The following is a 25,957-nucleotide window of genomic DNA, read 5'->3' as shown; positions in this document are numbered from 1 at the left end:
CCCAGGGCTGCACAGTGCCTGCTGCTGCCTGCAGCCACAGGGATGTCACTGCAAAGACAACAGGACTGTCATCAATGCATATGAGACCTTGAGACTAAGATGGATACAAGAGCACAAGAAAGCAATGAGGAACCAAAAAGAAAGAAGCAGTGAAAAGGCCATGTCCTGCTGCTGGCCATGGCCATGGCTCCAGGGAAGCAGCAGCCCCGACGCGAAGGCAGCAGAGAGGCAGAGCCCAGCAGGCAGTGAGGGGCAGCCCCGATGGCCACCGGGGCTGCTTCTGTATGTGGCAGCTGGGCTCTTGGCCCCGAGCCCCTCCTGCATTCTGGGGCTGCTGCACCAGCTCCAGAAAAGATTGGAAGAGATGGCAGCTCAGACCAATGAATTTCTGATGGCTTTCTTATTAGGTTTATCTACACAGGAAGCCATCTTCTACGGGAAAACAATTGACTTGTAGGGGGATAGGAATAATATTTAATCAAAATTGAAATAATGAGAGAAAATAATAATACACACATTTATTAATAGAAGACATCATATTATTTTCTTTCTGAGAATAGCTGGGATTTCTAATATTATGCATAATATTATAGGTGAATTTGCTGAAGATGTATGTATTCAAGTAGAGTCCTGATGGAATCCCTTAGTTCCTGGTTCCTCAAGCTGTAGATGAGGGGGTTCACTACTGGAGGAACCACGGTGTACAGAAGTGTGACCACCAGGTCCAGGGATGGGGAGGAAATGGAGGGAGGCTTCAGGTAGGCAAAGATTGCAGTGCTGATCTTCAGGGAGGTGACAACCAGGTGAGGGAGGCACGTGGAAAAGGCTTTGTGCAGGCCCTGCTCAGAGGGCATCCTCAGCACTGCCCTGAAGAACTGCACATAGGACAGCACAATGAAAATGAAACAACCAAATGCTAACAAAATGCTAAACAGAATTGCCCAAACTTCTCTGAGATAGTCATCTGAGCAGGAGAGCTTGAGGATGTGGGGGATTTCACAGAAGAACTGGTCCACAGCATTGCCTCGGCAGAGGGGCAGGGAAAATGTGTTGGCCGTGTGCAGGGCAGCATTGAGAAAGCCACTGCCCCAGGCAGCTGCTGCCATCTGGGCACAAGCTCTGCTGCCCATGAGGCTCCCGTAGTGCAGGGGCTTGCAGATGGCGACGTAGCGGTCATAGGCCATGACGGTGAGAAGGGAAAACTCTGCATCAAAAAAAAGAGATTAAAAAAGTACTTGGGCAGCACACCCGTGATAGGAAATAGCCCTGGTGTCCCAGAGAGAATTGGCCATGGCTTTGATTAGAGTGGTGGAGATGGATCCCACATCAAGGAGGGTGAGGTTGAGGAGGAAGAAGTACATGGGGGTGTGGAGGCTGTGGTGGCAGGCTACGGCACTGAGGATGAGGCCGTTGCCCAGGAGGGCAGCCAGGTAGATGCCCAGGAAGAGCGCGAAGTGCAGGAGCTGCAGCTCACGCGTCTGCGACTGCCAGCAGGAGGAACTTGCTCACAGAGCTGATGTTGGGCATTCTCTGACTTTCTACTTGCTTCTCTGTTGAAGAGGAGAAGGCAAAGCAATGTTAGAACACATTTCTCTGAGGAAAATAGGAAATAAAACAGAAGGGTGGATAACTCAAAGTCAGAAAAATGTCAGACCAATGAGCTTTGCAGTATTGTTGCAAGCAACTGAGCTGATTGCGGAGCAAAGCTGCAACTATTTTCCTCACTTTGTCCGTATAACACATAGGAGAGGTATTGGATGGTGGAACTCCCTGACATTACTTCCACACTCCAGGTGATATCCTGTGGGTGCCAAGAGTCAAAGGACTTGTCCTCTGGGAAAGATTGAGCAGAGCAGCTCTTCCCATCAGTCCTGTTCTCTGCTGCCCTGGGCTACCCCTCTATGAGCTACAGGACCATCCCTCTCAGGTGCTGCCCTGAGAAGAAACAGGAGACAGCTGAGAGCAGAGAAGCCCCACTCCAAGTGCAGCTGAACAGAATCTTCACCTTTTCTCCAGGGGACTGATCAGGATCTCAGCTCTTCCCTCCTAGACAGGGCTGCAGAGGCCTCATTCCTGCTGCACACAGACAGACATCCAGCACCATGGAGATGATGTTAGTATGGAGGTGTATTTTCCTTGGGCAGCTGGATAACACAAGGATGCCACGAGAGAGCTGCATCCTGCGGGAGAGCAGCCTGCAGCCCAGAAGGACGCCACGGACAGAGCTGGATATCTGAAAGCTGGAGTGTCCCATATCCCAGCTACACCCCCTGCAGGGTCTGGAGGAGGCTTGGCCACTCCTCTCTTATCTGACCAGCTGTAGCTAGGTTATGACACTCCAAGGGGCTTCTGCCAGACTTCCTCACCTCGCAGGGCAATCCAGCAGGACTCTGGTCAGTCCAAGATGGACTGAGCAGAGCTCAAGTGCTCAATCTCGTGTGAGCAGGCAGAGGAGAGCTCTGCAGCCCCAGGGCACACAAAAGCCCCAGCAAAGAAGCCTGGTGAGGGATTCCTTGCAGCCCTGGGGCAATGGCAGTGACCCCATGAGCTGGGTCTGCCTCCCAGCCTGCCCAGCACGGCCCTGCAGAGTGCCCCCTTGCCCCGGGCACCACAGCCCCCTCGCTCTGCAGAGCAGCACTGCCAGCTGGGGCTGGGGCTGGGGCTGGGTCTGGGCTGGGAGGGCGCTTCCCTGAGTGTCTTCTAGGCCAGCTTCAGGCACAGGGCTTCTGGATGTGATCTTTGCTCTGAGCAAGGAGCTCAGAGACCACCAACAGGCACGGGGCTGGAGCATTGCCTGCAAGGACTCTCCTGCCCTAACACCTTACAAGACTGGCACAGAAATGGCTCCTGTGCATCAGAGAGGCTGGGAGCCCAGAAGCAGTGCTCCAAGGATCACAGCCAGATTACTTCTAGATGGGCAGGTCCTGGCCCAAAAAGGGGGTGTTTTGTAGGTCTGTTGTTATGAGGTCAGTCGTGCTTCAGAAATTCCTAATCCAGTCCTAAGTGAATGTCCATAAAAAGGATTGTGAGTTGAGCTCTTTCTGAAGTAGCCAACAGGTCATCCCTTGAGTCCTGGCTGAGATCTCTGCCATTAGGCTCACATCCGCCAGTGCCTGTGACAAGCCAGCAGAAGACACCTGCTTTGCACTGTAGGTTGTGAGATCCACTCTTCCAAAGTACTGGGTAGGCCTCAAAGAGGAAGAGGTCTTGGATAGGAGTTGTCATGTCAGAGGTGTCAGCTTTTGTCTGAAGATATCCTTCAGGGCTGCTTTAAGTTTTCTACACAGATGTGGCCACTGCTTCCAAGATGCCTGTGGGAAACTGAAGCATGCATGAGGACTTGGGAAAAATTACCCTGGATTAAAAGTTACCCTGGATTAAAAGTTACCCTGGATTAAAAGTTACCCTGGATCCATTGGATGGCTTGGCCATCATAAAGTAACAATTGTGAAAAGGTAAGGGGGTTCAGGTAACATTGATGCTGCTGCAACACTGACTCTGAAAACACTCCCTTTAGACTCTTACTGTGTTTCTAACCCCTAACTGCTACTCCTCACCTTGACTGTAGTCCACTACTGTCCTGCATAACCTCAAACCTTCACTTGAAGCCAAAGCTCAAACCAGAAGCCTTTACCGTTTACCTCTCTCTCACCCTAATCCTTGTCCTTATCACTAGGATTGAAATACTCTATTTAACCTTAGCACTGAGGCCAGCCCTAAAAAAAAACCTATCTCAAAACACTTGCCCATACCCTAAATACGGACCTGAACACCCTAGACCTGTGCGCTATGCCTAACACAGGAAAGTTCTAATCCCTAATCCCTAAACCCTAATTTAGATGTGAGATTTGAGAGAGGGAATAAGTGTTCGGCCAGCAGAAATTCAGGATTTATTAGAAGTAAGAGGATTCAGGTTATGCTGATGCTGCTGTAGCAGTGACTTAAAACAGTCATATGAGACCCTTCCCACTTTCAGCCAATAACCTGAATTCGTAAATCTAAATACTACTTCACATCCTGACAGGAATTTACTACTCCAGTGTTTGACTTCACAGTATCCACAGAAGTATCCACAAACTAAGCCCATAGCCTCTTTCCCTAACACTTACTCCATTGGTTACCTTGATCCCTGCCCTTAACACTTGCTTTCAAGTGCTCTGTTTACCCCTAGACTTCTCGGCAGATCTAAAAAAAAACCCTAAACCACAGAGCTTGCCCATAACCTAACCACAGAATAACACCAAAAATTCCCACTAAAAGTCTGTTTACTCTCTAACCCAGAAAGGTGAGCCGTAGTCCCTAGGGGTCCAGGGAGAGGTCAGCTCTGCCTCAAGATCACCTGCCCCAACAGGAGGAACGTGACTGTGGCAGGGACTCTGAGGTCACTTCTCTCTGCACTTGATAGGGCAGCAGCAGGAACGTGTCACAGAAAGGGACTGTGAGGTCACTTCTGCCTGTGGCTGGCAGGTCAGCCTTGACTTCTCCCTGGGATCTGCACTTTTGGGCTGACAGCTGGCAGTGGCCCTGCTGGGCCAGCAGAAGGCACCTGCTTGGCATGCTGACTGGGGGATCCCCTCTGCCTCCAGAGCCAGGAGGACCCAGACAGAAAGAAGGCCCCCAGATGGGTTGTCCTGTCCCTTCTGCTTAAGTACATGACTGCACAGCAGCAGGCCCCTGGCTTGGAAGATGCTGCTGAGGTGACTTGTGTCTGCTTTGCTGAGAGGCCACAAGGAGCCTGCTGGGTTGGGATGCCTACTTCAGGAGGGGTTTCCACCCTGATGGAGCTTTCTTTGGTAGTAGGAAAGAGCAGGTGAGAAAAGACTTCCACAGAGTGCAGCTTGAATGTTACACACTGGCCACGAGGAGGAAGAAATGTCCCTCAAAGGGTCATGCTGTGGTGCCAGAGGTCAGCCTCTGATCAGACCCTAGCTTTGTGTTTCAAGGCAGAGCTGGTGAGGGCTGATGAGACATCGGAGAAAGAAAGGGATGAGAGCAAGGTGGTGAACAGAGATGGGTGTCTGCAGACTACAAAGAAATAGGGGAAAGTGTGTGACAGCAATGGAAAGCCTGCGGAGGAGAAGGCAGAGGGTGCTGGTAAAAATGGAATGCCACAATAGCCCTGAAGTTTTTGTCCCTTTGGCTAGAGCTTATGAGAAGAGATTTTATATTCCTTGAAATGAGGCCTCATAGATTCCTTTCAACCATGTGCAGCACCTCAGAGGTGTCATACCACTGTTCTTCTCATGGCATCCCACTGCCCACCACATCCAACAGACCCCAGAAAGGGCCTTGAGCCAGATGTGGGGGTGCAGGATCTCCTCTCCCAGTGGCTGGGGTCAGGCCTTGGCTCTTCTGCATCACCAAAGCAAACCAAGACTTTTCTCAGCACAATGTTTTGCCTGTATGTAAACAAGGCCTCCAATTATCTGCCCTAACAAGTCCCTGGGGAGGCTTTGTTAGTAACAGCCCTCAATGGGGCCCATTCATACTCCAACTCACTTCAGCTTTTCCTCCTGACTTTACTTGCTCAAGCGGTTGCATCACTCTCCACTCAGTACCTGAGCTTCATAGACTCAGCACCACAATACACCATGGAACTCATTAAAATGCAGAAATTCCTAACATCTCTTTCATAGTTGTCTTCAAGCCTTCACCCCTTGTACAGCTAATTGCAGAGCTTGCATGGCGTAGTTAAGGAAGATTTCAAAAAACACGTAATAAAAATATTTTCTCATATTAAATGCTGAGTTTTGTTGCATTTTAATTTTGAGCAATATTCTCCTATTGCTATTGATGTAGGGTGACTTTCTTTGGAGACCTGCATCAGGAAGAAAAGCAGATTCTGGAGGTCTGACACCACCACTGCCAGCAGTGGTCTTTGTCCCTGTAACTACAGCCTAGCCAAGCACATGAAAACCTTTCACAGAGAAGTTGTGGTGCCTTGGAAAAGATAAAATAAATTTTGAAATGACCATTAGATCCTGACAAATTCAGACTGAGTCTTAGTAGACACCTGGACATCCATGGACTCTCTTGGGTCTTCTGTGGAAAACTCAGGATGAAAACTAAAGAAAATTTATCTTCAAGTGGCTATATCTGTACCCATGAGCTTGGCCTCATTGGGGAAATTGTCCCCTTCCAGACACAGAAACCTAAACTGAGTGATGTTAAAAGACCTGCCCAATCAATAGAGTAGGGCAAAGTCCTACTTCCTGTATAGATGCAGAAGGCAAAAAGAATTGCACTGTGCCTGACACTCCTCTGGGACGTGTCACCCAGGTCAGGCAACTTTACCTTAGTGCTGACAAGTCCATCCCTAAACCACGCTCCCAAGTTCTACATCTACACCTTGGCTCTCCAGTCGATGACTCAGCTCATGGATGGCAATCAGGGAGTCTCGGTTAGCGCGACGCTGCCTCAGGTGCACCACCATGGTAGCCATTGGCACCTGCTGTTCTTCAACCCTCAGCAAACCCACAACAGAAGGATTCTATGGAAGGCCAAGCAAGGTAGACAACTGTTTCATGTCCTTTGTCTCCAAGGCAGCTCTGCCAAAGCCCCACCGGTAGTGTCCTCTTGGAACTTTGAAGTTCCCTCTCCTGAAGCAGTCTATGCTGAGGATGCACATAGCCTCCGAGCGAGTCCCAATGGGGTGCTTTGGCCATTCCTTCCCAGTTAGACTCATTTCAGCCTCCAGTACAGTTAACTGTTGGGTTCCTCCTGTCACTCCAGAAATACAGGTGGGTTCTACCTCTTTCTAGCTTGATGGCAAAAGGGTACTCTGTGCACTGGTTTCTAGTATAGCCTGATACATTTGTGGGTCTGATGTACCCGGCCATTAAATATACCCAGTCCAGTAAACCCGATTCTCCCTTTCCTCCGTGACTCCCCTCTGGCTGGAAGCAGGACCCCTCTAGTCCTGCTCGTAGTATTTATTACTGTGTCTGGTAGACGGCTGACTGGAAACATGTTCCACCACAGCACAGTCATCCCACAGGACAGGAGACAGGGCGATGACAGGCAATGGATGCATTTCGGTGCAGGAATTGTGGCAAAACTCAGGATGAAAGACTCAAGAGCAGGACAGTTCAAATGGTTAAGCCAGAACCCATCTGCGTATCCCAGTTTGGGAATCATCCCCTTCCCTTAGGGATATGAAAGTAAGAAATGTGAAATGACCCGTCAGGTCAATGCACACAGAAAGGTAAACTCACAGGTGTTGTGCTGGAGTGTCAGAAGGCAAAAAGCATTGCGTTGTGCCTCAGAATAATCAAGGAGACCTAATGCAGTTCACCTGTGAGATAAAGCAAATACTTTAATAATGGTGAAGGACACTGAATCATGGCCTAACACAAAGAAGGATGTAAATCATTGGTGAAGGAACTGTCTTCTTGAACCATAACCAAACGATATTACACAAACACCGTAACCCTTAAAGGTCATATGTCCCATGGCTCTCTCATTCAGCGGGGCACAGGAATGGAACCAACCGCCAAGGAAGGTATTTGGGTGTGGAAGGTGGGGCCCATCAGAGACAAGGAGTCAAGGCAGTGGGGTGGGGGAGGCCAGCAGAAGCAGCGCAAGGGGTGGTGCTGCTTGTGAGGACACGTTTGTGGCAGCAGCCGGAGTGGGCAGCAGCTGTGCGCAGGCGAGGGGAGGCCAGGAAGCGCATGCCAAGAACGCTCCTGCCAGCAGAGCCAAGGCCGGGGCCGAGCCCAAGGGCAGAGGCAGGGGGCTGCAAGGGCCATGCTGAGCTCCCTGCCCCTGCAGCATCCTCCCTGGCCCTCGGCCTCCTCTCCCCTGCCCCTGCAGCTCTGGGCTCCCTTTGCACAGCCCTGGCTCTGCAGCACCAAGCCCTGCTGGGAGCCCTCCCCTGCATGCTGCCACCGCTCCCTGACGCTGCTGTTGCCCTCTGCCGGGCACTGCCCAGCCCAGCCCAGCCCCTGCCCACCTCTCCCCACCTCCCTGCCCTCTCCCCAGCCCAGCAGCGCACGCTGTGCTGGCCCCAGGGCAGTGCCCACCGCAGGCTGCTGCAGGGCTCTGGGCATCGCCACCACAGCCCCAGCCCCTCAAAGCACTGCAGCTGCTGGCACAAAGGCAGCTCTGGGCCTCCCCAGCAGCCCCTGCACTGGGGCCAGCCCCAGCTCAGGAGGTGGAGGTCCGTGAAGCTGCAGGAGCCCTGCTCTCTTGCCTGGGAGATCCCCAGCACACAGTGCCTGTGCCCCACAGGGCCAGCCCCGCTCCCCAGGCCAGCACAAGAGGCCTGGCCCAGCCACAGAGCAGCTCCACATTCCTCTCCAGCATGCCATTTGACATCAGACTAAGCACCACCGGGACAGTCCCAGGCCAGTCAAGGCCAGTTATTGTTTGCTGAGCCATGGCCAGCCAAGAAGGGAGCTCCCAGTCCAGCACTACACTGAGCACTCTTAGATTCTGATCCATAGTGAAGCCCAGTAAAGTAGGGTTCCCGTTCATGCAGCAGTTCCTTGGGTATATTCCTAGCACCAGCTTTGGAAGAACTGTGCAATGAAAGAGATGCCACTGTACAGACAACAAGATTGTCAGCAAGATACATGAGATCTCAAGACTTAGTTGAATGTGAAAGCACAAGAGAACAATGAGGAAGCCAAAGGGAGCAGCAGTGACAAGGCCACGTCCTGCTGCTGGCCATGGCCATGGCTCCAGGGAAGCAGCAGCCCCGACCCGAAGGCAGCAGAGAGGCAGAGCCCAGTGGGCGGTGAGCCTCTTGGCCCTGAGCCTCTCCTGCGTGTTGGGGCTGCTCCCCCAGAATCAGAGGAGATGGGAAGAGAGGGATACTGAGTCCAATGAATTTATGCTGTCTTCTTTATTGTCTATACTTACAGAGGAAGTCTAGTTCAATAGGTTGATTAGAAGACGTAGTTAAAGTAAATAAATTACTTAAAAATTTAAGCCAATATCAAAAGTTATGAAAATAATCAAAATGAAAAATGAAATGAAAATCTCTCATGTCAGCTTCTCAAATAGAATGGTAGCGTTTAGAGGATTATTATTAGTAGTACAATATGATAATAATACTAAGTACAAAAAACGATATGATACAAATCACAATAATGTTAACAACACTGATGCTTAAGAAGCACATATAGAAACAGTTTCCTCACTGGAACCTTGAGCTCCTGGTTCCTCATGCTGTAGATGAGGGGGTTCACTGCTGGAGGTACTACTGAGTACAAAAGTGACACCACCAAGTCCAGAGATGGGGAAGAGATGGAAGCGGGCTTCAGGTAGGCAAACGTGGAAGTGCTGAGAAAGAGGAAGACCATGGCCAGGTGAGGGAGGCACGTGGAAAAGGCTTTGTGCCGGCCCTGTTCAGAGGGTATCCTCAGCACTGCCCTGAAGATTTGCACATACAACAGCACAATGAAAACAAAAGAACCAAAGGCTAAAGAAATACTGAAACACAAGTGCCCCAACAAGTGCTCCCCCAGCTCCTGAGGGGATCGGAAGAGATGGCAGCTCAGACCAATGAATTTCTTCTGGATTCTTTATTGTTTATCTACACAGGAAACCTGGTTCTGTAGGTAAATCTTTAAGAAGTCGGAGGCTAAGATTAATATTATTTATATCTGAAACAATAGCTAGTGAAAATAACAACACAGACAAATAAAAAGAAAAAAAAAAAGTATCTTAAAGATTTCTGAAAAAATAGGTGTTTCTGATTATAAGCTTATTGTTATAGTCAAAGAACCAGAAGCATATGTATTCAAGCAGTGTCCTCACTGCATCCCTTAGTTCCAAGTTCCTCGTGCGTTCACTGCTGGAGGCACTGGTGATGGGAAGAGATTGCAGTTGAAACTAATGAAATTGTCCCAGTTCCTTTATTGTCTTTATTTAAACAAGAATATTGATTGTAAAGGTATTTGAAATTATCAGCGTCATAATAATAATAATAAAATAATAATTAGGAGGCTTAGAATAACATTAAATCAATGCCACAAATTATAGGAAATAATAATAAAGAAAATTACTTTCAAGAATTTGCACTAAGAGTGTTTGTTTGCAGAAATTCTATTAGTATTTTATGCACATTATTAATGCTGAAGAAAGAGGTATAAAATAGTTTCCTCACTGTATGTTTGAGCTCCTGGTTCCTCATGCTGTAAATGAGGGGATTCACTGCTGGAGGCAATACTGAGTACAGAACAGCCACCACCAGGTCCAGGGATGCGGAAGAGATGGAGGGGGGCCTCAGGTAGGCAAACATGGCAGTGCTAAGAAACAGGGAGACCACAGCCAGGTGAGGGAGGCACGTGGAAAAGGCTTTGTGTCGGCCCTGCTCAGAGGGAATCCTCAGCACTACCCTGAAGATCTGCACGTAGGAGAAAACAATGAAAACAAAACAACCAAATGCTAAAGAAAAACTAAATACAAGTGCCCAAACTTCCCTGAGGTAGGAATCTGAGCAGGAGAGCTTGAGGATCTGGGGGATTTCACAGAAGAACTGGTCCACAACATTGCCTTGGCAGAAGGGCAGGGAAAATGTAGTGGCTGTGTGCAGGACAGCAATAAGAAAGCCACTGCCCCAGGCAGCTGCTGCCATCTGGGCACAAGCTCTGCTGTCCAGGAGGCTCCCGTAGTGCAGGGGCTTGCAGATGGCAACGTAGCGGTCATAGGCCATGACAGTGAGGAGATAGTACTCTGAACCAATCAAGAAGACAAAAAAGAAGACCTGAGCAGCACAGCCTTGATAGGAGATGACCCTGGTGTCCCAGAGGGCATTGGCCATGGCTTTGGGCAGAGTGGTGGAGATGCAGCCCAGGTCGAGGAGGGCGAGGTTGAGGAGGAAGAAGTACATGGGGGTGTGGAGGCGGTGGTGGCAGGCTACGGCGCTGAGGATGAGGCCGTTGCCCAGGAGGGCAGCCAGGTAGATGCCCAGGAAGAGCGCGAAGTGCAGGAGCTGCAGCTCGCGCGTGTCTGCGAATGCCAGCAGGAGGAACTCGCTCACAGAGCTGATATTGGGCATTTGCTGACATTGAACACAGTTGTCTGTTGAAGAGAAGACAGAACAATGTTAGTTCACATGTCACTGAGGGAGACTTATTACAAGTCTTAGAGCGCCCTCCAGCCTGAGCATCTCTCTTTTCAGAAGAACCTTTCTGCAGCTCTCTTACCTGATCTCCAGCTGGTGCTGGCTGAGAGTGGCACTGGGAGCAGGGGCTGCTGTAGGCTGCAGAGGAGTCCTCTCTGCTATACAGCAGGAAGGAATCAGGAACATGGGGGAAGCTCAAGTTCAGTTCTCTGGTCAGATTAATGATCTTTTCAGTGTTATTTCAAACAACTCATCTGAATGCAGAGTTACACAGGCCACTGCCCACAAGTCGTGTTCTAATCTACCCTGTGTTTGCTGTCTTTGAGCCGCAGGACCATCCAGCTCATGAGTTTCCTTGAGAAGAACCTGGAGACAACTGAGAGCAGAGAATCCCCAGTCCAAGTGCAGCTGGACAGAAACCTCACCTGAGGTGAAGTTCTCACACAGACAGAGCTTGGGAGCATCTCTTTGAGCTCTACCTTCTCTTCTACCCCTGCCTAACCCACAGCCTGTGGGCTGCAGGGGGAGAGGATGCCAGGGAGGGGCTGCTCCAGGGGAAGGTGTCTGCACTGCAGGGCATGGCCACGAGGTGCCCGAATCCCCCCTGCCACGGCGTTTCTGCCAACAGCTCCTTCTGGCCGCCTGCCCCTCTGTGCTGCCTGCAGCTGTCCCTGCAGGGAGCTGCTGCTTTGCGCCCTCCTCTTCTTTCCCCCTGCCCGTGCTCACAGACCCCATCCCACGCGGCTGTGCTCAGCGCTGCCCTGCAGCACCCTGCCACCAACAGGGCCCTGCCAAGGGGCACCTCCATGGCTGCAGGAGCTACGGGGCAGCTGACAGAGAGCCCGGCATGGCCAGCCAGGGCAGGGTGTTCTGGGCTGACCGGGGGCACCTGCCTTAGGGCACTGCAAGGGGCTTCTGCCAGACTTTCTCACCTCACACTGCAACCCAGCAGGACTCTCAAAGCCTACTGCATTGCCCACTGCCCTCCCAGAAACAAGACCGAGCAGGAGGAGACCCTTCCAGGACCTGCAGCTGCACGGCCCTGCAGCCAGACCCTTACCTTGTCAAGGGCTGTGCAGGTTTCTCCTGCAGGCAGCTCTCAGCATCCTCCCACTGCCAACTGCCTTCAGCCCCTCTCTCCTTCTCTCCTCTCTGTGTGCCAGCTGCGGTCAGAGCCCCCAGCCCTGCTACGCTGTGCAGAGGAGCTGCTCCTGGGCACAGCTGTCTCTCTGCACCAAGGCCCTCTTGCCACGAGCTCTCTCTTTCCCACAGGCCTGGCCCAGCTCAGCAGCACTGCACTAGCCCAAGGCACTGCAATCACCCCTCTGCGGGCTTTGCTGATGAGCCCACGAACCTCAGGCACTCAGAGACAATTGAAGACAGCTCTCCAGAAGTCCAGGTCAGAGGCAAGTTTCCTGCCCCCCCCCGAGGGCCAACACTGACACAGCTTCCCTTGGAGCTCATTAGAGCAGAACACAGGAGGCAGTGAGGACATGGAGACAAAGGCAATGTGAAGGTGACACCGATGTGTGGACAAGTTGGATGTGTGTCACCAAGCACAAGGGTCAGGCCTTGACCTCCAGCCCCTTGGAAGGGAGATCTTTAGCAGTCACACCTTGCTCAGGGTTCTTTGTGGGGCAGTAGGAGATGGGGATGTGCATTGCCAAGTGCAGGAGAATGGTACGACCCCTGCCTGCTTCATGGGTGCATGCACAGAGATAATGAGGACCTTGTGCTCATTATCAAGATGTCTCTTCACAGGCCTCAGTGGCAGTGAGTTTCAGTCAGGCCTCAGTGTTGGGACTTTCAGCCTTGGTAGAACCCTTGCTCTTCTCTACACCAGGCTGTCCTAGGGACTCCCAGACCTTCACCTCTTTACCAGCTAGTTGTAGGCACTTGTCCGGCGGTGTCACACCGGATCTGAGCTGAGTATGGTAACTCAGATCTTCTTGGTGGCCATGCTCCTCATAAGGCAGCTCTGTAGGAAGCTGGCCTGGTTCCTGGTGAGCAGGCACCACTGCTTGTATGCACCGCACTGATGTTTCATTCTCTCAGCTGTTAATGTCTGTACACAAATGGTTCAACCTTTCTGTGATTGTGTTGTCTCTGACAAGACAACAGCAGCAGGAGTTGCAGGAAAGTTTGGATAACACAGGAGTAACCAGTTGAATGCAATTGCAGCACAGTGTCACAGAAGCACAGGATGTGGAAGGCTGTCAGGTTCTACCTCTTCTGTGCTTCATTATCATGCAAGCTGTCAGTTTGTCTGGAGCTGTGTCCTGAATGTTACGGGGCTGTGCAGGTGAAAATTAGAAGGGACAAAGCCCAGCTGGAGCTCCATCTGTATATTTATGTCAAAGAAACAAAAACTATTTATATATTAACTCCAAATAAAGGAGGATTAAGGAGAATCATCATCCTATATTGGACATGGGGGGGAAAGCTGGTGACAAGAAAGGACGTAAAGGCTGAGGTACTTAATTCCTTCTTTGCCTCAGTCCCCAGCAGCAAGACCAGCTTTTTCCCCTGGACATTTCTTCCTCCTCATGGCCAGTACCAAAGTTCCAGGGCACGCTTCATGGCAGTTTTTTTCTGCTGCTCTTTCCTACTGCCAAAGAAAGCTCCGTCAGGGTGGAAACCACTCCTGAAGTAGGCATCCCAACCCGTCAGCCTTCTTGCATCCAGTCAGCCAAGCAGACACAAGTCACCTCAGCAGCAGCTTCCAAGCCAGGGGCCTGCTGCTGGCCTTGCAGCTTCTTGGCTAGACACAGCCAAGCCTTGTGCCTGCTGCTGCCCAGCCATGGACTCAAGCAGAAGGGACAGGACAACCCATGTTGGGGCCTTCTTTCTGCCTGGGTCCTCCTGGGTGTGTAGGCAGAGGGGATCCCCCAGTCAGCATGCCAAGCAGGTGCCTTCTGCTGGCCTAGCAGGGCCACTGCCAGATGTCAATCCTCACTTGGCTTTGAATGCCATGAGACCGCACGGCAACCTCATGGTTCCTGCCCTGCCTCAAGGGGCCAAGCACCTAAAGTTAGGGGGCTTGAAGGTGGGGAGGTTAATGCACAGGAAGAGGGGCTTTAGGTGTTAGATGTTCATGTATGGTGTTAGGGACTAGGGCTCACCTTTCTGAGTTAGAGATTAAGGCAAATTTAGTGGAAGTGTTTGGTGTTCTGTTTAAGGTGGGACGTCTGTGCTTAGGGTATGGGGAAGCTTTGTGGTTTAGGGTTTTGTTTAGGTCTGTAAAGAAGTTGTCTAGGGTTAAACAGAGCATTTCAATGCTAGGATTAAGGGCAGGGATCAAGGTAAACAAAAGAGTAATGGTAAAGGAAAGAGGCTATGGGCTGAGTTTTGGCTTCAAGGGATACTGTGAGGTCTGGCATTAGAGTAGTGGATTCCTGTCAGGGTGTGGAGTAGCATTTAGGGTTAGGGATTGATTTTACAGGTTGAGACCTTGGAAGGACCTCACATGAATTTTTGAAGTCAGTGTTAGAACAGCATGAACATTACCTGAACATTTTTTCATCTTCCAAATCATGAATTTCTGCTGCCCTAGCTCCTCTTCCCTCCCCTAAATCCCACATCACTCTTAGCCAGGGTTCAGCTGACCTCCCCATAGCAGTAATCTTGTTGGGATTAGCTTTCTGATGGCTCTCATGATCTCAGAGTATCTGTCTCACCTCTGTTGGCTACTCCATTCCTAAGACAGAAGTGGCACGTAAGGCAAAATGGAAGAGGACACAAACATGTCTAGGAACACCCTGCACCATGTGCCCAGCAGCTCTGCACAACCACAGAAGTGAGCTTCCTGATGTTAAGTTTTGGTTCCAGAATGGATTCAGGCTAATTTTTTCCAGGCCCTCAGGCATGCTTCATTTTCCCCCAGGGATCTTGGAGGCACTGGCTGCCTCTGTGTAGAAAACTGAAAGCAGCCGTGGAGGATGACTTTAGGCAAAAGCTGAAATCTTTTGATTTTGACATGACAACCAGAGGTGCTGCTCTGCAGAGCGAGGGGGCTGTGCCTGGGGCACGGGGGCACTCTGTAGGGCTGTGCTGGGCAGGCTGGGAGGCAGACCCAGCTCATGGGGTCACTGCCATTCCCCAGGGCTGCAAGGAATCATTCGCCAGGCTCCTTTGCTGGGGCTTATGTGTGCCAAGGGGATGCTGAGCTCTCCTCTGCCTGCTCACACCAGACTGAGCACTTGAGCTCTGCTCAGTCCACCTCAGACATAACATGGTGCTAGGCAGTAAATATTGGGGTCATCTTTCCAAGACAAGGTAGCAGTTTCTCAGAGACTGACAGCACAGCAATCTGCTTGTGAGAACTGATGAGTTACTAAATATTCCTCATGTTTGGGGTTGCAATTCCTCTTTCTTTATTTTTTCTTTTCCTTTCCCTTCCTTATGTGTCTATCTTTCTGTGAGTTTTTATGTCCTTTCACTTCTCTCTCTAGATGTGTTTCCTCCTCTCCCTCTAGAGGGGGAGGAAGCAGGCAGCTCACGCATGTGTAGTTTCTGGTTGAGTAGAGAAACAAGGAGGCTGGCTATGGTGCAGCTGCAGGAGCCCTGCTCTCTTGCCTGGGAGATCCCCAGCACACAGTGCCTGTGCCCTGCAGGGCCAGCCCCGCTCCCCAGGCCAGCACAAGAGGCCTGGCCCAGCCACAGAGCAGCTCCACATTCCTCTCCAGGATGCCATTTGCCATCAGACCCAGTAACTGCAGGATATGCCAAGGCCATGCCACTTATCACTGTTTGTTGGGCCATGTGCTACCAAGAAGTCAGATCCCAGTCCAGCCCTTTGTCCTTCAGCTATCACTATGGGACTGATCCATCCTGAAGCCCAGAAAAACAAGAAGCCTGTCCAGGGAGGAGCTCCTTGGGTGTATTTCTGACAACTGCTTTAGAAGAGGTGTACAGAGATGTGGAGGAGATGCCACTCTAGGGACATCAGGAAAGTCACCAAGGTGCATGAGATCTGATGGCTAACCCACGTACAAGAGCACAAGAGAACAATGTGGAAGCCAAAAGAGAGTAGCAGTGAAAAGGCCACGTCCTGATGCTGGCCATGGACATGGCTCCAGGGAAGCAGCGGCCCTGACCCGAAGGCAGCAGAGAGGCAGAGCCCAGCGGGCAGTGAGGGGCAGCCCCGAGGGCCACTGGGGCTGCTCCTCCATGTAGCAGCTGGGCTTTTGGCCGTGAACCCCTCCTGTGTGTTGGGGCTGCTCCCCCAGCTCCAGAGTACATGGGAAGAGATGGCAGCTGAGACCAGTGAATTTATGCTTTATTGTCTATACCTACAGAGGATGCCTAGTTCAATAGGTTGATTAGAAGATGTACTCAAAGTAAAAAATTACTAAATAAATTCAACTAATATCAGAAGTCATGAAAATAATAAAAAGAAAAGAAAAATGATATGAAAATCTGTCATGTTCGTTTCTCAAATACAATAGTAGTCCTGACAGTATTATTATTAATGTTTATAATATGATAATAATACTAAGGATAAAAATAATATGATAAAAAACACAATAATATTAACAATATTGATGTTTAATAAGCACATACAAAAACAGTTTCCTCACTGCATCCTTGAGCTCCTGGTTCCTCATGCTGTAAATGAGAGGGTTCACTGCTGGAGGCAACACTGAGTACAGAAGTGACACCAGTAGATCCAGGGATGGGGAAGAGATTGAGTTGGGCTTCAGGTAGGCAAAAATGCCAGTGCTGACCATCAGGGAGACCACGGCAAGGTGAGGGAGGCACGTGGAAAAGGCTTTGTGCCGGCCCTGTTCAAAGGGCATCCTCAGCACTGCCCTGAAGATCTGCACGTAGGACAGCACAATGAAAGCAAAACAACCAAATGCTAAACATGGGCTAAAGACCAGAAGACCAGCTTCCCTGAGGTAGGCATGTGAGCAGGAGAGCTTGAGGATGTGGGGGATTTCACAGAAGAACTGCTCCACAGCATTGCCTTGGCAGAGGGGCACTGAAAATGTGTTGGCTGTGTGCAGGACAGCATTGAGAAAGCCACTGCCCCAGGCAGCTGCTGCCATCTGGGCACAAGCTCTGCTGCCCAGGAGGCTCCCGTAGTGCAGGGGCTTGCAGATGGCAATGTAGCGGTCGTAGGCCATGATGGTGAGAAGGAAATACTCCGATGACATCAACAAGACAAAGAGAAAAACCTGTGCAGCACATCCTTGATAGGAGATGTCCCTGTTGTCCCAGAGGGCATTGGCCATGGCTTTGGGCAGAGTGGTGGAGATGCAGCCCAGGTCGAGGAGGGCGAGGTTGAGGAGGAAGAAGTACATGGGGGTGTGGAGGCGGTGGTCGTAGGCTATGGCGCTGAGGATGAGGCCGTTGCCCAGGAGGGCAGCCAGGTAGATGCCCAGGAAGAGCGCGAAGTGCAGGAGCTGCAGCTCGCGCGTGTCTGCGAATGCCAGCAGGAGGAACTTGCTCACAGAGCTGATGTTGGGCATTCTCTGACATTGGACACAGTTGTCTGTTGAAGAGAGAAGACAGAACAAAGTTAGAGGAGGCTTCTCTGAGGAAAACCTATTGCAAGTGTTGGAGCACTCCCCTGCCTGAGCCTCTCTTTGCAGGATAACCTTTCCACAGCTCTCTTGCTTGAGCTTGCAGAGGAGTCCATGCTGCTGTTTATCAGGGGGAAGCAGGAATATGGGGTAAACTCTCGTTCAGTCCACTGATCAGGTCACTGGAATTTACAGTGCTGTTTCAAACAATGCATCCCAATGCAGAACAGGGATTCAGATGCCACTGCTGAACACTCTCTTTCTCAGATGCCCTGTGTCAGCCCTCTGTAAGCTGCAGGACCACAACACTTAGGTGTTTCCCTGAGATGGAACTGAAGAAAGCTGAGAGCAAAGAAGCTGCAGTCCAAGTGCAGCTGGACAGGAATCTCACCTTGTCTGTGCGTTGTGAGCAACTTCTCAGCTCTTCCCTCCTAGCAAGAGGTGTAGAGGTCATTGCACTTATTGCACCTCATTGCAGCTGCCCACAGACAGCCACCCAGAAGCATGGACATGGCCTTAGCAAGGAGATGTCTTCTCCTTGGGGCACCTGGATAACACAAAGATGCCACAAAAGAGCTGCATCCTGCTGGAGAGCAGCCTGCAGCCCAGGAGGATGCCCCACAGACAGAGCTGGATATCTGAAAGCTGGAGTGTCCCATATCCCAGCTGCAGCATTGCAGAGTCTGGAGGAGGCTTGGCCACTCTGCTCATTGCTGTCCAGGGGAACCTGCTTTAGGGCACTCCAAGGAGCTTCTGCCAGACTTCCTCACCTCGCAGGGCAACCCAGCAGGGCTCCCAAAGCCTACTGCATTGCCCACTGCCCTCCCAGAAACAAGACCCAGCAGGAGACCCTTCCAGGACCTGCAGCTGCATGGCCCTGCAGCCAGACACTTACCTTGTCAAGGGCTGTGCAGGACTCTCCTGCAGGCAGCTCTCAGAATCCTCTCACTGCCAAGTGCCTTCAGCCCCTCTCTCCTTTTCTCCTCTCCGTGTCTGCCTCTGTGTCTCTTTCCTGCTGCGCTGTGCAGAGGAGCTGCTCCTGGGCACAGCTGTCTCTCTGCACCAGGGCCCTCTTGCCACGAGCTCTCTCTGTCCCACGAGCCCGGCCCAGCTCAGCAGCACTGCACCAGCCCAAGGCACTGCAATCACCCTTCTGGGGGCTTTGCTGATGAGCCCAGGAACCTCAGGCACTCAGAGACAATTGAAGACAGCTCTCCAGAAGTGCAAGTCAGAGGCAAGTTTCCTGCAGTGTCCCCCTGAGGGCCAGCACTGACACAGCCTCCCGTGGAGCTCGTTAGAGCAGACCCCTGGAGGCAGTGAGGACAAGGAGACAAAGGCAATGTGAAGGTGACACTGAAATGTACATAAAGTGGATTTGTTTCACTAAGTACCAGGGTACAGACAATAATGAATGATTTAAAATTTGAAAATACAGAAAAGGAAGATAAAATAGTAATTAACAATAACAATAACAATAGCAATAATAATAACAATAATAATATGTACAAGGCAAGTGATGCACCATGCAATTGTTGAGAAACCCCTCACCGATGTTCAACCTGTCTCTGAGCATTAGTCCCACTGACCCTGGTCAGCCGGCATCGGGATCTCTTGTGCATGTCCCTTGACCTTAATTTCTTTTAGTGCAAAATCAGCTTTCAGAGGAATTTGGAGTATTTTTTTCCCTTTCTCAAATACTCCCTCTGCTGTGTCACCCCACCCAGTGATGCCATCGATGTAGTGCAGGTGCTCAGGAGCTTCCTCCTCTTCCAGGGCAGTCTGAATCATGCTGCTGGCATGGCAGCACTCAGCATTGCGGGACTTCATTCAGGCCACAATAGGCCTCTGTTAGTGCACTCGGTTGGTGCTATACTGACTCAGGTGCACAGCTGTGGTAGGGATTGGCACCAGCTGTCCTTCAGCCCTCACCAACCCCACAACAGAAGGGTCCTGTGAGAGACCAAGGCAAGGCAGACAACAGTATAATGTCCTCTGTCTCCAAGGCAGCTATGCCTCAAGCCAACCGATACCCTTTTGGGTCCCTGAGATACCTATCCTCTCCTGAAGCAGTCTCTTCCAAGGATGCACAGTGTCTCTTGGCCAGTGCTAATGGGGTGCTTTTGCCACTCCTTCCCACTTAGACACTTCAGCCTCCAGTACAGTTCAGAGTTGGGATCCCCCTGTCACCCCTGTCACTGCAGACATACAAATGGGTTCGACCCTCTGTAGCTTGATGGCATTAGGGTTCACTGTGCACTGGTGCCCACTAGCTCCTGTACTTCTGTGGGTCTGATGTGCAAGGCCATTGAATCCACACAGTCCAATAAACCCGACTGTCCCCTTCCTCCCCCTGGCTGGAGGCACAGCCCCTCTAGTCCTGCTCATAGTATTCAGTACTGTGTCTGGAGGACAGCCCGCTGGAAATAGGAGCAGCAGTTCTCTAAGAACCCCTTTTAGTGATTGTTTTTCCTTGCCATTCACATACTCATGCCTCTAGATTTTCCATCCCACTTTCTCATGTGCTCACCATGGTCACACAGGTAAAACCACAGGGTGGCACATAGTGTGTGCCCACCATATCTGCCTTCCTGCCCTCTAATTCCAGGGAGGGGCCCCGTTTCTCCCAACACCAGAGCAGCATAGGGATAGGGATCGCATGATTACTGATGCTCTTATGACTTCTTCCTCTTCGTCCTCCTACTCATATGATGGCCCAGCTTTTCTGAAGCCTGCCTCGTCTTCTGACTAACTGACTTTCACATCCATTGTTTTTTCTTGCATAGAGGAGCAAGTGATACAGACACAGGTTGGTTTTCTGGCTCAGACACAGGGCCCAGAAAAAGAGCTGGAGTTGCTGCAGGGCATTTTGCAGATGCTGTAGTAGCTGCAGGGTCTGTCAGAGGGGTTGGAGTGACTGCAGGGCTTTTCACAGAGGCTGGAGTGGCATTGATTGTGGCTCTGTAAGCACAGGCCAAGACCCAGCACACTGCAGTGGCATGTGTCTCTTTGGAAATGCCAGGGTGATAACACCTCCTTTTCAAGCATTTAACCATTTTTTTAGGATTCCGCATTTGTTTGGAGTGAAGTTCCAAAGTTCTGGAGGTGCTGACTGCTGTAGGTGCCTGCCCAGATCCTCCCTCACTCCCTGCCACTCCAAACTCTCCTGCCACCAGACAGAAATCTGAATGGTATTCTTAAGTAGTCCTGAAACACATTCAGGAGACATAACGATAGGAGTGTGCTGGTTTGACCATCCCAAGGATATTCAAAACTTTGAAGAGCCAGTGTAAACAGCCTGGAGGAGAATGGCAAGGTGAAAGGGAAAGGGAGAGTGAACAAGTGGGGAAAAGTGTCCTCCCCTTGTCTCCGAATGGCTTGGTTTCCTGAGGAGAAAATGTCCAGAGTGTAGTTCTTAATAGTTTCTGAGAGATGGCTCCAAAGTTTTGGAGGTAATGGCAATGCGGACTACAAGTACCAGATTAGTCTCATGACCAGGAATTTTATCATATCATAAGCCAGTGTTACACAACACATCAAAAGAATAAACTTGACGCAGCCATCAGAAAAGATAAACAGCATGACAGGGGAGACATACAGTAAGTAATGTGCTATGCAACACAATTCTGAAATTTAGCACAACAGATCTGAGCTTAAAAGAAAAAGAGAGAAAGAGAGAAAGAAAGAGAGAAAGAGAGAGAAAGAAAGAGAGAAAGAGAGAAAGAGAGAAAGAGAGAAAGAGAGAAAGAGAGAAAGAGAGAAAGAGAGAAAGAGAGAAAGAGAGAAAGAGAGAAAGAGAGAAAGAGAGAAAGAGAGAAAGAGAGAAAGAGAGAGAGAAGGAAGGAAGGAAGGAAGGAAGGAAGGAAGGAAGGAAGGAAGGAAGGAAGGAAGGAAGGAAGGAAGGAAGGAGGGAAGGAAGGAAGGAAGGAAATCAACTTTGTGATCACCAACTATTAAAATCAACTAATGCTTATAATAGCTTTCTTTTAACATGCTGTGTCCAGATCTGCCATTTGCTCAAAATTTGTGCTCCATGTTGGGCACCAAAAGAGTGTGGTTTGACCCAGGAGGCAGCACAGCACCACACAGCCATTCCCTCACACAGACGCCCTGCTACACCCCGAGCAGATGCAGGAGAGAATGAGGAGGGGAAAAAAGATAAAATAAATAAATAAATAAATAAATACATCTTGGATTGAGATAAAGACAGTTTAATAGGACAGAAAGGGAAGAGAAATAATATGAGCAATGATGGTGACGATCATGATGGTGATTGCGTGTCCCACAGTAGTGGTACCCCCTACCCTGGCCAGCCACCCCGTATTGATTGTTCAGCACGACGTTGTGTGGTCTGGAACATCCCTTTGGCCACTTGGGGTCAGCTGTCCTGCTTCTGTCCCCACCAGCTTCACAGGCACCCCCCCGCCTTCCACTGCTGGGCAACAACTAAGCCATCAGTGTGTAATCAGCATTCTTCTCATGCTGAATCCAAAACACAGCTTCATACCAGCTCCTAGGAGGAAAATTACCTCGATCCTAGCCAGCTCCAGGACACCCACAGACTAAGGGCATGATATCCCTCTGCGTATATCAACAGAGAAAAGGTGCTGGTGATTAATTGGAAAGTACTGGAGCTGAGCATGATGCAGATGGTATGGAATATGGGCCGGATATTCTCCATGTGTCGGCTGGGATAGACTTAATTTCCTTCCTATTAGATGATACAGTGCAGTGTTTTGTAAGTAACAGCATGCAAGAGAAGGAAGAACAGAAAAAGTGGAATCTGGCAGCCTTCTATCCCACACCCTTCAGTGGTTCTGTGCTGTAATTCCATTCAATGAGTTACTCGTGTATTATCCAAACTGTCCTGCAAACTCCTGCTGCCATTGCTTTGTGAGAGACAGCACAATCACGGTGAGCCGTCTGCCTGCAGACATTAACAGCTGACAGAATGGAGCATCTGTCCAGGGGAACCTCGAGAAACTGCAGGAATTTGCCTACAGATACCTCCTGACATTTACAAGGAGAAGAGCCCAGTACTGCACCAGAAAAAGAGGAACCCCACACATCAGGGCAGACTGGGACCCTGCTGAGTGAGCAGTGCCCAGGAGGAGGAGGGCCTGGGCACCACAAGGGATGCCATACGAGCAGTGGTGTCTGCTCACCAGAAGCAAGGCCAGCTTCCTAGAGAACTGCCTTATGAAAAGCATGGCCACCAAGAAGATCTGAGTTGTCAGACTCAGTTCATATTCAGTGAGACAACCCCCCCAAAATTGTATACAGGTACAGGGAAAGAGGTACAGGTCTGGGATTCCCTAGTGCAGCCAGGTGTGGAGAGGATCAAGTGCTGTGGGAAGGCTCAAAGTCCAAAAAGAACCCAGGTCTTTGTGTCCATGGCTATGGCTGTTGTGTCTGCCACTGAGGCCTATGAGGAGACAGCTGATCGTTAAAGCTCCAGGGCCTCATTGCCTGCTCACACCCTCCCATGAACCAGGCAGGGGTCGGACCATTCTTCCACACTTGGCCATGCACATCCCCATCTCCTACTGCCCCACAAAGATCCCTGAGTAGTGTCTGAAGGGTAAGGATCTCCCTTCCCAGAGGACAGGGGTCAAGGCCTGGCCCTTGTACTTGGTGACACACATCCAGTTTTTTTACACATTAGTGTCACCTTCACATTGCCTTTGTCTCCTTGTCCTCACTGCCTCCAGGGTTCTGCTCTAACGAGCTCCAAGGGAGGCTGTGTCAGTGCTGGCCCTCAGGGGGACACTGCAGGAAACTTGCCTCTGACTTGCACTTCTGGAGAGCTGTCTTCAATTGTCTCTGAGTGCCTGAGGTTTGTGGGTTCATCAGCAAAACCCCCAGAGGGGTGATTGCAGTGCCTTGGTCTGGTGCTGTGCTGCTGAGCTGGGCCGGGCTCGTGGGACAGAGAGAGCTCGTGGCAAGAGGGCCCTGGTGCAGAGAGACAGCTGTGCCCAGGAGCAGCTCCTCTGCACAGCGCAGCAGGAAAGAGACACAGAGGCACAGACACAGAGAAAAGAAAAGGAGAGAGGGGCTGAAGGCAGTTGGCAGTGGGAGGATGCTGAGAGCTGCCTGCAGGAGAAACCTGCACAGCCCTTGACAAGGTGAGTGTTTGGCTGCAGGGCCATGCAGCTGCAGGTCCTGGAAGGGTCTCCTCCTGCTGGGTCTTGTTTCTGGGAGGGCAGTGGGCAATGCAGTAGGCTTTGAGAGTCCTGCTGGGTTGCAGTGTGAGTTAATGAAGTCTGGCAGAAGCCCCTTGGAATGTCATAACCTAGCTACCCCTGGTCAGCCAGGAGTGTGGTGGCCTAGCCTCCTCCAGACACTGCAGGGGATGCAGTTTGAATATTGGGTTACCCCAGCTTGTGAATATCCAGAGCAGTCTGAGGGGTGTCCTCCTGGTCTGCAGGCTGCTCCCCAGCAGGATGCAGCTCTCTCGTGGCATCCTTGTGCCCTTGCAGCATCCAGGTACCTGAAGGAGGAGACACCTCCGTGTTAAGGCCATGTCTGGATGTGCTGCTGGATGGCTGTCTCTGGGAAGCTGGAGTGAGGCTTCTGCAGCCCTGGTTAGGAGGGAAGAGCTGAGATCCTGCTAAGACCCTGTGAGACAAGGTGAGGATTCTGTCCAGATGCACTTGGACTCAGGCTTTTCTGCTCTCAGTTTTCTTTTGGTTCTTCTCAGGGAAACATCTGAGTGGGATGGTCCTGCAGCTCAGAGAGGTGACACAGAGCAACTGAGAACAGGACCACTGGGCAGAGCTGCTCTGCTCAGTCTTCACCTAGGCACAGCCCTTTTGCCTCCTGGCAAACACAGGATTTCACCGTGAGTGTGCAAGTAATGTCAGGGAGTTTCAAAATCCAATACCTCAACTAGGATAGGGCAACTAAAATAAAATAAAGTGAGGGAAATAGTTGCAGCTCTGCTTTGCATTCAGCTCAGTCTTTTGCAGCAATACGTCAAACCTCATTGATCTGACATTTGTCTGAATATGAGTTAGCCAGCCTTTTGTTTTATTTCCAGTTTTCTTCATAGAAGTTTGTTCTAACGTTTTTCTGCCTTCTCCCCTTCAACAGACAAGCAAGTACAAAGTCAGAGAATGCCCAACAGCAGCTCTGTGAGTGAGTTCCTCCTGCTGGCATTCGCAGACACGCAAGAGCTGCAGCTCCTGCACTCTGTGCTCTTCCTGGGCATCTACCTGGCTGCCCTCCTGGGCAACGGCCTCATCCTCAGCGCCGTAGCCTGCCACCACCATCTCCACACCCCCATGTACTTCTTCCTCCTCAACCTCGCCCTCCTCGACCTGGGATTCATCTCCACCACTCTGCCCAAAGCCATGGCCAATGCCCTCTGGGACACCAGGGCCATATCCTATCAAGGCTGTGCTGCTCAAGTTCTCTTTTTTGTCTTCTTCTTTGGTTCAGAGTATTCAATTCTAACTGTCATGGCCTACGATCGCTACGTTGCCATCTGCAAGCCTCTGCACTACGGGAGCCTCCTGGGCAGCAGAGCTTGTGCCCAGATGGCAGCAGCTGCCTGGGGCAGTGGCTTTCTCAATGCTGTCCTGCACACAGCCACTACATTTTCCCTGCCCCTCTGCCACGGCAATGCTGTGGACCAGTTCTTCTGTGAAATCCCCCACATCCTCAAGCTCTCCTGCTCAGATGCCTCTCTCAGGGAAGTTTGGGCACTTGTGTTTAGTATTTTTTTGGCCTTTGGTTGTTTTGTCTTCATAGTGGTATCTTATGTGCAGATATTCAGGGCAGTGCTGAGGATACCCTCTGTGCAGGGCCAGCACAAAGCCTTTTCCACATGCCTCCCTCACCTAGCTGTCGTCTCCCTGATGGTCAGCACTGCCATGTTTGCCTACCTGAAGCCTCCCTCCATCTCGTCGCCATCCCTGGACTTGGTGGTGTCACTTCTGTACTCAATAGTACCTCCAGCAGCGAACCCCCTCATCTACAGTATGAGGAACTGGGAACTAAGGGATTCCATCAGGACTCTACTTGAATACACACATCTTCAGCAAATTCACCTATAATACTATGCCTAATATTAGAAATCGTAGTTTTTCTCAGAAATAAAATAATATCATGTCTTCTGTTATTAAATGTCTGTATTATTATTTTCTCTAAGTATTTCACTTTTGAATTAAATAATATTATTTTTAACCCCCCCTAGAATCAATTATTTTCCTATTGAAGACGGCTCCCTGTGTAGATAAACCCAATAATAAAGCCATTAGAACTTCACTGGTCTCAGCTGCCATCTCTTCCCATCTTTTCTGGAGCTGGGGAAGAAGCCCCAGCATGCAGGAGGGGCTCAGGACCAAGAGCCCAGCTGCCA

General features: G+C 50.6%; 3 protein-coding genes and 1 pseudogene across 4 annotated transcripts; 1 reads left to right on the top strand and 3 right to left on the bottom strand.

Moving 5' to 3' along the window:
• Positions 1-587: 587 nt before the first annotated feature.
• LOC311216264 (olfactory receptor 14C36-like) lies at positions 588-1,527 on the bottom strand (annotated as a pseudogene). The gene has a single exon. The product of its transcript is annotated as an olfactory receptor 14C36-like (transcript).
• Positions 1,528-1,923: 396 nt separating this feature from the next.
• LOC311216263 (olfactory receptor 14C36-like) lies at positions 1,924-11,005 on the bottom strand (the record flags this gene model as incomplete). The annotated part of the gene is made up of 3 exons (XM_084297814.1): positions 1,924-1,935; positions 9,144-9,285; positions 10,245-11,005. 3 exons carry the CDS (start codon positions 11,003-11,005, stop codon positions 1,924-1,926), a joined length of 915 nt encoding a protein of 304 aa, XP_084153940.1.
• Positions 11,006-15,518: 4,513 nt separating this feature from the next.
• Positions 15,519-17,544, bottom strand: LOC311216262 (olfactory receptor 14J1-like; the record flags this gene model as incomplete). Its single annotated transcript, XM_084297813.1, has 2 exons — positions 15,519-15,542; positions 16,651-17,544. The coding sequence occupies 2 exons, from the start codon at positions 17,542-17,544 to the stop codon at positions 15,519-15,521; spliced, it is 918 nt and encodes a 305-aa protein (XP_084153939.1).
• Positions 17,545-24,710: 7,166 nt separating this feature from the next.
• On the top strand, positions 24,711-25,652 carry LOC311216261 (olfactory receptor 14C36-like; the record flags this gene model as incomplete). The annotated part of the gene is made up of 1 exon (XM_084297812.1): positions 24,711-25,652. One exon carries the CDS (start codon positions 24,711-24,713, stop codon positions 25,650-25,652), a length of 942 nt encoding a protein of 313 aa, XP_084153938.1.
• Between the last annotated feature and the right edge of the window lie 305 nt (positions 25,653-25,957).

Source organism: Netta rufina (genome assembly GCF_964035555.1).
Source record: "Netta rufina genome assembly, chromosome: 18".
Classification (NCBI taxonomy): Eukaryota; Metazoa; Chordata; class Aves; order Anseriformes; family Anatidae; genus Netta; species Netta rufina.
The sequence above is the reverse complement of the archived record's forward strand: the minus strand, read 5'-3'. Positions and strand labels throughout refer to the sequence as shown.